Raw genomic sequence first — 10,345 nt, forward strand, 5'->3', positions numbered from 1 at the left:
TGAGGGTTGGTGGATCACAACAATGTTGCGACAACTCCCACCCCTTGGTCGTCAAGGAGGTAGAGAAGGCGGTGTCGAATAATGTGGACTCCGCCTGTTCCATCTGTAGATTTGTGATAGAGCGTTGGCCCCTCATTTGCTTGGATTTCTCCAGATGCTCCGATTTCCTCCCACATGTAAACACTCATTAATCTTGATTTGAAGCTGTCGTGACTGCAGGAATCCTTACTCTTTGGTTCTTTCGGTAAAGTCACGTAGGTAGAAAAAACTAAAAAAAAATTCGTCGATTGCTTGTGTGGCGATCGAAACGTCGTGATCCATTATTAGTCATGTCGAAGGGAAACAATAAAATAATACAAATATAAAACAATAAAATTCTCACGACCTTTTGACTGCAACACAAGCAATCATCATCAGGTGTGAAAACCACAACAAGAAAATTTGAAAGAACCAAGAATATGAATCTCTGCAGTCACTAAAGCTTTAAATCAAAATTTAACAGCTGAGAGTCAATGCTGGGATGTTGTGCGATTGGTGCAAGCGACCCATCATTGTGTTTTGATGTTGAGCTGTTAAAATTGCACTGTTGTGGGGTGAGGTCAAGGCCGATGACTGCTTCCAGCGGTGTCAAGATCAGCATTTTGAAGAGGCTCGCGGAGGATGATACTGGGCACTGGGGTGCAGTCTCCCTCCATGAACAACAGAGGGCAGAGGAGTGACGCTCACAACAACAATTGGCGGAGCACCGGGCGTATAAAACACAAAGTTGGAAGAAAGTTTATCTCGGGGAGTTAACCCACAACACCTGGGTCTGTCCCGCGTGTTCACACGATAACGCGTTTTCACTACAACGCGTTTTCTCCGTCACAACGCGCTTTCTGAGCGGACTACTTTCTTGAGCTGCGCGGTTGAGCGAGATGAGACGGTAACGCGGCGGCGGCGGCGGCGGCGTCCCCTCAAGTTATTTGGACCCCCATCTTACCGTGCGTGGACATTATTATTTACGGGAGGAAAATAGTTTCCGCTTAACGCGGCACTTTTCAGGAACGCATCTACCGCGTTAAACGAGGACTCGCCGCGTACAGGTGCCGCGCACGCTGTATCGACCCTGGAGAAATCCGAAGCGCTATGAAGCTCTTGTTCACAGACGTCCAGTAAGGGGCGGGTGGTGTTGGTGGTGTGGGCGTCACCACGTGACACACAGCTTGTCCGTGGAGTCGATCGTGAGGGTGCCGACGTCGCCTAGGCAACGCCGCCCCCCCTCTGGCTCTGCTGCTGCTGCTGCCTCGCTCTGTGCACGCGAGGCGCCAATCCGTGACGCGGGCACTGTACGCGTTGCGTCACCGTTCACCGTGGGGGGCGGAGCCTCAGCTACGTCACGTCGTGTACAGTGGCACATTAATATTGACACTTTTACTCGTGTTTATGTGCCTCGTTATTAAAGGTGAGTTTAATAATAATCATGCTGCTGCTACACAATGTGTGCATTGATATATACGTACAGTTTATGTGTTTAAACGCGATTGTAGTTTATGGGCCCTTGAGGGCTTTTCTCGCCTCGTGTGAGGTTTTTATGCGCAACCTTAATTATTGCGCTTTTGTTAATCGTTAACATTTGGTCAGGAATAATGCACTTAAGATAAATGTTCTGGCGACGATATCTTGCAAAACAGACGATGGCAAAATTTCGATTTAAAGCTTTCGTGACTGCAAGGATTCATCTTCTTTGGTTATTTCGGTAAAGTCACGTAGAATGAGAATAAAATAATAAATTGATCAAATAAAATTACACAATAATATTCTCACGACGTTTTGGCCACAACACAAGCGGCCTTCATCAGGTGAAGGGGACGAGACTGTCTGATGAAGGCCACTTGTGTTGTGGCCGAAACGTCGTGAGAATATTGTTATTTTATTTTATCAATTTATTATTTTATCTTATTCTACGTGACTTTACCGAAATAACCAAAGAAGATGGCAAAAGTGTGTATATATTGTGCGATATGTGCCACTGAAACGGCAAGAAGTCAATAACAATGACTCGTGTTGAGTGTTTAATATGCAAGCAATGAGCCCACCACAGGTTCGTTAATGTTATAATGGAGCAGTGAAATTAATGAAAATCTTTTGCTCTGCCATTTGATTTTAAATTACGACTCTTCAAAGAGCTTTGGTTGTAGTAAGCAATATTTGAATTTGTTTAAGCGACCTGTATTCTCTTACAACATGTTTTATATTCCTAGGCATTAAATGTGTACTAAAGATGCAGACTAATTGTAAATCTAATGGGACCACTTTAATCGATGTCCGTTAATATATGTAGGCGTGGTAAGGTTTCGAGACGCACTCGGCGATGCGTGAAACGCAGTCCGTGTCCTTCCTCGTCCATTTGTCGTCATTCCAACGTCAACTTTGTTCTGCCGGTCTCTCTCATTAAGGCCACATGGCCACACTGTGTCTCTTAGTTCTTGCAAGCTAAGCTGGAGTCAGTCTCTCTCATTAAGGCCACATGGCCACACTGTGTCTCTTAGTTCTTGCAAGCTAAGCTGGAGTGAGTCTCTCTCATTAAGGCCACATGGCCACACTGTGTCTCTTAGTTCTTGCAAGCTAAGCTGGAGTCAGTCTCTCTCATTAAGGCCACATGGCCACACTGTGTCTCTTAGTTCTTGCAAGCTAAGCTGGAGTCAGTCTCATTAAGGCCACATGGCCACACTGTGTCTCTTAGTTCTTGCAAGCTAAGCTGGAGTCAGTCTCTCTCATTAAAGCCACATGGCCACACTGTGTCTCTTAGTTCTTGCAAGCTAAGCTGGAGTCAGTCTCTCTCATTAAGGCCACATGGCCACACTGTGTCTCTTAGTTCTTGCAAGCTAAGCTTGAGTCAGTCTCTCTCATTAAGGCCACATGGCCACACAGTGTCTCTTAGTTCTTGCAAGCTAAGCTGGAGTCAGTCTCTCTCATTAAGGCCACATGGCCACACTGTCTCTTAGTTCTTGCAAGCTAAGCTGGAGTCAGTCTCTCTCATTAAGGCCACATGGCCACACTGTCTCTTAGTTCTTGCAAGCTAAGCTGGAGTCAGTCTCATTAAGGCCACATGGCCACACTGTGTCTCTTAGTTCTTGTAAGCTAAGCTGGAGTCAGTCTCTCTCATTTAGGCCACATGGCCACACTGTGTCTCTTAGTTCTTGCAAGCTAAGCTTGAGTCAGTCTCTCTCATTAAGGCCACATGGCCACACTGTGTCTCTTAGTTCTTGTAAGCTAAGCTCGAGTCAGTCTCTCTCATTTAGGCCACATGGCCACACTGTGTCTCTTAGTTCTTGCAAGCTAAGCTGGAGTCAGTCTCATTAAGGCCACATGGCCACACTGTGTCTCTTAGTTCTTGCAAACTAAGCTGGAGTCATTCTCTTTTCGACATATGTCCCACCAAATTCTGTAATAATAATCTTCCAGTTTCTCTATATGTTTTTAAATTTAGATTTAAATAAATCTACATTTAAAAATCCACAAATCTGGCTGCCTCCTGATGACGCTGGTTGTAATTACTGGCGAAACGTCGTACTCAGATTGTTAATGTTGTGGCTTTGCTCTCTAACACACAACCGGTGTGCTGTACTAGTAACGAATTGGCATGTTCTGTTTAAGTGACAAACCTTACTAATTGGCTGTTTCGGGTGGTGGTGGGTTTACCGACATTTTTATATTTACGTGATCTTACCTAAAAAACCTGTATTATGTAAAAATACATTTATTTTCCTCCTTTCTTTTTGGACAGTTTCAAATCTCTAACGTCTTTCAAATTGTTCTGATGTACAGTGCTACATTTCAAATTACTGTCATGTTTGCAACGGGTTGTTTAAAATATATTTAAATGGTGTAGATTCATGTTTAAACTCGCTTCGAATCTGCATTCATCATTTTCTTCTTAAGCAGTCCGTAACCACAATTGGTGCATCGATGCATGACCCATTTGATTATTGTTTGTTGGTCTTAATTTATCAATTAAAATGTTGAGTGTGCCAAATCCTAAAGAGTGGCGTTTGAGTCGACCTTATTTATTTTATATTCACATCTGAAACGCCTGTGCACATGAATGTAATCCAGTTACACACTCTCCTACTTTTTTTTTTATTTAAAGCTTTCGTGACTGCAGTAATTCATATTCTTAGTTTTTTCGGTAAAGTCACGTTGAAGAGAAACAACAAAATAACAAAATATATATAAAACAATAAAAATTCTCACGACGTTTCGACCATAACTCAAACGGTCATCATCAGGTGTGTCGGTTTGCATAAATTTATTTAAAATAAATTTATGCAAACCGACACACCTGATGATGACCGACACACCTGATGATGACCGTTTGAGTTATGGTCGAAACGTCGTGAGAATTTTTATTGTTTTATATATATTTTGTTATTTTGTTGTTTCTCTTCAACGTGACTTTACCGAAAAAACTAAGAATATACTCTCCTACTTGTTCATCAACTCTCTTCGTGGTGTAGATTTGATGGCTTGTATAGCAACCATAAACAAACACAACAAGTCCGGGTGACTCATGATCCATGACTCACGATGCCAGTGGGCCAGGTTTCACTCTCAACTCTCTACCTGTGTGGCATGAATAAAACGCACCTGTAAATTTGACCTGAAATGATTGCACAACAATTGCCCCGCCTTCATGCGATGTTTATCCTCCACTGTTTATCTGGCTTTGACCTGAATTATATAAAAGTGCGGCTCTGCAACTGCTGTAGAGTCACATTGGTATAAACACATTTTACAATATGAACAGCGCATTGAAAACGCGTACTATTTTATGTATTGTTTAACAAGTGTGTTCACAAATCCACACTGAGAAACACAATGATTGGCAGAGGGGAGTAAATTATGTTTTCGATAGTGTATTTAAATAGAGCTACTGTAGGTAAGTAGTTTCATTTTTAAAGGCATAGTTTAACAAGACAACACTTGCCACCATCCTTCAAACCCATTGGTGAAAAAGACCACAGTTTATGTTTACATTATAATATGTTTACATTATATATAATATAATGTTTATATTATAATATAATGTTTACATTATATATAATATAATGTTTATATAATATATAATATAATGTTTACATTATAATACAATGTTTACATTATATATAATATAATGTTTATGCAAGAGCCGGGGACTTATGGGACCCCGGGGTCCCACCATAAGGTTCATATGAATGGTTACCTAATAACTTTTGAAACACGGTAATCACTGTGAAGTGCAGTTTCCAATTCTTATTGTTGACTCAATCTCTCTGGCCTTTCTATGCAATATGAAGAAGGGTCATTGCCCGAAACGTCGCTTATCGGATGTTTTCCCTTTTTCAAGGCCCCAGTCCTACTGATGCATGAATTTGTTTGGTATTTGAAATGATACGAAGGCTCAGCAAGTCATTCCTTGCAGACATAAACAGAAGCGATACGTGCCACCCCAGCCACCCATGTCGCGAATCAATCGATTATCGCGATTGAGGGCTCGTGAATAAATTCTAGATTCAACGCCTTTTTTTAAAACGTGAACACAGCCGGCTCTAGTGACTGGAGTGGGTGGGTGTTGGACAATGTGAAACAATGACACGCAACGTATACAAATCTAAAACATAAATTCTTACGCACGCGATCCGGTGTGCATATCGCGATCTTCAGGATGAATGATCACGTCCAAATCAATGCGTCGTCGTTGCTCCCCTAGCATGCGCTCTGCGTAACCCGCTCGTGTTGTTGTTGTTGTTTGCGGGAGAGTTTAGGACCTTCGTGGCCAAGAGCCGCAGCTCCCGAGGCAAAGGAGTGATGGCACGCTTCAAGGTGCCGGACTTGCTGAAGCATCTCATGGAACGATATGGGCCTCCGGATATTCACGATCTGGGCATCCGTATCACCAGCATACCTCTGGGCATTTCCGTACGTGCCGTGCCTGCATGTACGAGCGTGTGTGTGTGTGTGTACGTGTGTATGCATTGCGTCGCTTGTTGACTGCGAATTGTATTATTATTGGATGCCTCAAGTAGACTCTTTGGTTCTTTCGGTAAAGTCACGTAGGTATAAAATCAAATAAATCACGACGTTTCGGGCGCAACACAAGCGTCCGTCATCAGGTGGGAAAGCCTTGGTGTGCTGCTGAGGCAGACTGTTTTAAATGGTTTGAAATGTGTGTAGCCCATGGGTCATAAAGAAGTGGCCAGTGCTAGTGATGTTAACGTGAGAAATTAGCGTGTAACTGTAAGGTAGGAAAGCGGCCTCCTCCTCGATTTTACGTGACTTTACCGAAAGAACCAAAGAGTGTGGATTCCTGCAGTCGCGAAAGCTTCAAATCTAGATTGCCTCAAGTATGTATTGTTGTTGCCCTTGAGGGGGTTTACTTTCGGAATTAAATGCGTTCTGGAATTGCTGACACACAGCCACAACGTACGTGTCGCTGTGTTCACACCTGAGAGTGACACTGCATCAGCCTTTTACCAATATTCCCCCGCCCCTGCGTTTGCCTTACACGGCCACAATGCTGAGCTATCCTCAGTTCCTCAGGCACACAAGTTTCACACCTGTCTCCCCGTCAAGTGAATGTGGTGTATCCTTTTGTCATGCAGTCTGAGACAGACTTCCAACACGACTTCAGTTTTGGGGGTGCAGTGCTGTGACAAGAGCACTGAAGTAACTGCTCGTGTAAGTACATCATGTTAATATATATCGTATTGAAGGCTGAGGCCTATTTTACTGTACCGCTCCTTACAGAAATTTTCTTTCCCGAGTGGTTGTGCATTTGTCGCTTGTTTCAGAGGTTCGCGATTCGATCCCAGGAGTCGCCCTAGTTAATATTGCGGGTGTATTATCCAAAACTGCATTTCTATATGCTTCACAAATAATGTAAAAAAATATCCCGTGTTGTTATTAATGAATGAGGAGGACATGTGTGCCGGCGTCAGAATCAAAATTTGCAAATCTAAACAAGTACTCAGAAATGACTGGATTGGGTAAAACCACTTGTATATATGTTGAACTTCTTTCGCACTGTACGTAGCCAACTGTGCTAATCGGAGGTGTGGAGGGCAACAAACTGAACACAAAAAGCAGTTCTAAAGAAATTGTTTTCAATCTAGATTTAAAAGTGCATAGCTGCAATGGCTTCCTAATATCGGAAGGAAGAGCATTCCAGTTGGCCGCAGAAGCCCATCTGAAAGCGAGTGATGCGGTAACTGTCTTTGTTCGATGGCTTGCCAAAAGCCACTGCTGCTAGGATGATCCACCAATCCCATCTCTCGATTGCAATCGTGCATTAGCAGCACACCTTGCATTCGCTGTTGAACCACTCGTCCATCACGTGTTCCATCATCGCAACTACAGCACTGCCCTGCACCTGTGGCCGCCACAGTTGCTAACATTGTGTTGTTTGTTTAGGTGATCGGCAAGGCCCAGAAAGGCGAGCGGGAGGCGATGGACCGTGGGCTGGCTCGCATCGAGTGTGACATCAAGCAGGAGGTGGAGGGCCGGCCACACAAGGTCAAGAAATACCTGTTGGAGTCGTTCCCCTTGCCAGGGACGAGCGCCGATCTTCGCCGACAGTTCACAACACAGCCGGCGACCGAGATGGTGCTGCAGGTCTTCCAGAACGCCGAGGACATCTTTGTGAATAAGCTGAAGAAGGTGGGGGCCATGGCGTCTGGACTTAATGCAACAAAATTACCGTGCGAGAAAGTTCATGCATTTGCTTACATTTGTCAAAGATTTTCCATAATACATTTGTCCTCGGAATTATTTAATGAGTGATAATCGCCATACGTTTCAAGTCTGTGGATACTTCCACCATTATCAAAAAACTTTCTCTACCACTGCATTAACTCTCCTCTATAATATTTAGGGCCATCGCTTTCACAAAATTCAGTCACACGTTGAGACAAAAGTAAGGGGGGGCATTGAAATTGGTCGGACATCTATGCATGTGTCACCCTCTATTTGTCCCAACAGAGTGATATGGCTGCATGTGGTTTGGGTCCTTTATTGTTTCCACCAACAGTGTGTGCAGGACTTCCTGGGGCAGGTGAAAGGGGACACGCTGGCCCGGAAGCTGTTTCAGTTGGCCCTGTGCTGTGGCTCCCTCGAGACTCCTCGCGACCTCGTGGTCAAGGAGAAACCGGCCGCGTTTCTCGGCAACATCAGCACTCCCGACACCAGACCGCCGCTTCTTCCGGGGAGTAAGGAGACAAATTTTCACATACAGTAGACTCTCGATTATCCGCGCTAATTACGGGGAAGATGGCTGCCGATGATAAAAAATCTCGGATCATCCAAAGATATCTATTTTCTGTGGATCTCTATGCCACAAACTAAAGATCAACCGATCGATGCACGTGGTCGGTGATAAAACTTTCCTGCTCCCGAGCAGAAGACTCGGCCCTCTAAGTGGATAGCAGAGCCACGCCAATCACCATCAATCAAACTCCACCCACTGTTGTAAAGATATGCAACTACTGTACTGTCGAGGTGATCACGTAGATTTCGGATTCATGGGCGCACATATTTGCTCGATATAAGCACGTGACTTGTAACAAACATTTCCAAGAATTACAATGTATAACTATTTTTAGATTATTAATTTGGGCCTAAGGGAAAATCCATGAGTTATTAATAAGTAAAAATCTCATGTGCGTGGTTAATCCGCAAATCAGATAAACCGCACACGGATAATCAAGAGTCTACTGGATTGCACGCGCGCTGAATTGTCGTAGCTTCTCTAAACACCTTATTTCACATTTCGTCTCGATTATTACTAATGCATTAGTAAGAGTTTGGCATATCACGACGCATCAGTTTGTCAAATTTACATCGAGATGACCCGGGTGGCTGAGAGAGATTATTAGCATTGAGCTGGAAACGCTGAGATCCTGGGTTCGAATCTGGGTAACCACCTTTGATTAAACTTGCTTTGTCAAGTGCAGCCAGTTGATGGTCTCAGCTCGGTCATTAATGACTGTCAAAAAAACCCAAGACATACTAAATAAATGGCTATGCACTTAATTTGACCAAGTCCAATATCGGCTCAACAGAGTGGGTGGGAATGTGCTTCCCTTTACTCTGTGGACCAGAGGTCACTAGAAGCAATGTCAGAGGTAGCTTTGTGATGTTCTCTTCTGCGGGCCATTCTCCAATAGGACGGGTTCCGCTGCTCCGTGAGAGATCCGAGTGGATACTCCGTCTCATTACACGATATCGAAAGCACAATCTGAATAAAATGTAGTTTCTTGTATTGTACATAGGGGGTCAGACCACGGAGGACCTTCAGAATGCTGAGTGTGATCTTGAAATTAATCCTGGACTGGTTCGGGGGATAGTTGAACAATTCGAATATTGGGGCGATATCGTCTTGCATACGGGTGCGAGAAGTCTGCCAGTGTTTTTTTTAGTCCATCTAGATTTTTGGGTTAGATCATGTAAACATGCACTCAATAATACGCTTTAAAATGCACTATTTATGTGACCTATCCCAAAAATCTCTATTATGGATAATATTGGTCGCGAAGGCCTTCGTGTTAAACTTGTTTTTTGAGTCATCTGGAGAGTGATGATGAAACTCATCGGGAGGCCGTAGATGAGACGTGGGGGGTGGGAGGGCAGAGAGAGAGTTGCAGTTGTTGAGCCTATTGGAGCGAGTTACAGCATCGTTGTCCTCTCCTGCAATGGCATTGCTTGTCTCCTTCGCAGAGGCGGTAGCCGAGCATCTGGTTCGTCTGCTGAGCCACGCAAGTAAGATGGCAGAGCCCCTGGGCCTACCCGCGCTGTCACGCGTGGAGAAGCAGCTTGCCGAGCTTTTGACTCGCGCAACCTCCCCAGCCTGGGCCTCGGCTCCTTCTTGGACATCCTCCATCGCAACGCCCAGGTGCGTACGTGGCGTGCGTGAGCCCACCCGCCTCCAGCTGGTAAGAGGCAGTACAGCAAGTAGGTGTACGACACTGCCCGTGCAAAGTTTGAGTGTACTTATCGCCTCCGAGTGGCGCTCAATGTTAAGTTTGTTTCCAAAATTGTGCGCGGTAATATTAGTTTATTATTACGAACTTAAAACTCATTTGTCGATAACTCAAATACGTTTAAGCGTTATTTAATCACTGCCAATGCAGAGCACAACAAAGTGTCACGTAAGATGCATGGGTTTTCTCTTGTCACTCTTAAAAAATATCTGTGAATTTGGCAAACATCCCAAAGATAGATATTGAAAATCACCGTTAAAATTGAGTGTACAGCGGTGACATTCAGATAAAATATATGATAACACTATATATGCAAAGTGGACGGGTGGCTCAGAGATCAAAGCGGTGCG

The 10,345-nt window shown here is 44.1% G+C and overlaps 1 protein-coding gene across 1 annotated transcript; it reads left to right on the top strand.

Moving 5' to 3' along the window:
* The first annotated feature begins 830 nt into the window (after positions 1 to 830).
* On the top strand, positions 831 to 10,035 carry LOC142906392 (uncharacterized). Its single transcript, XM_076054049.1, has 6 exons — positions 831 to 1,444; positions 5,787 to 5,940; positions 7,432 to 7,677; positions 8,048 to 8,225; positions 9,733 to 9,970; positions 10,020 to 10,035. Exons 2-6 carry the CDS (start codon positions 5,830 to 5,832, stop codon positions 10,033 to 10,035), a joined length of 789 nt encoding a protein of 262 aa, XP_075910164.1. The 5' UTR covers positions 831 to 1,444; positions 5,787 to 5,829.
* Positions 10,036 to 10,345: the final 310 nt, after the last annotated feature.

This window comes from Petromyzon marinus, chromosome 64 (genome assembly GCF_048934315.1).
Source record: "Petromyzon marinus isolate PM22_M1 ecotype Great Lakes invasive population chromosome 64, UKy_Petmar_22M1.pri1.0, whole genome shotgun sequence".
Taxonomy (NCBI): domain Eukaryota; kingdom Metazoa; phylum Chordata; class Hyperoartia; order Petromyzontiformes; family Petromyzontidae; genus Petromyzon; species Petromyzon marinus.

Coding starts and splice junctions, on each gene's coding strand:
- LOC142906392 (XM_076054049.1), top strand. CDS start 5,830: ATGGCACGCTTCAAGGTGCCGGACTTGCTGAAGCATCTCATGGAACGA. Junction 5,941..7,431: donor GCATACCTCTGGGCATTTCC/GTACGTGCCGTG, acceptor TTGTTTGTTTAG/GTGATCGGCAAGGCCCAGAA. Junction 8,226..9,732: donor ACCGCCGCTTCTTCCGGGGA/GTAAGGAGACAA, acceptor TCTCCTTCGCAG/AGGCGGTAGCCGAGCATCTG.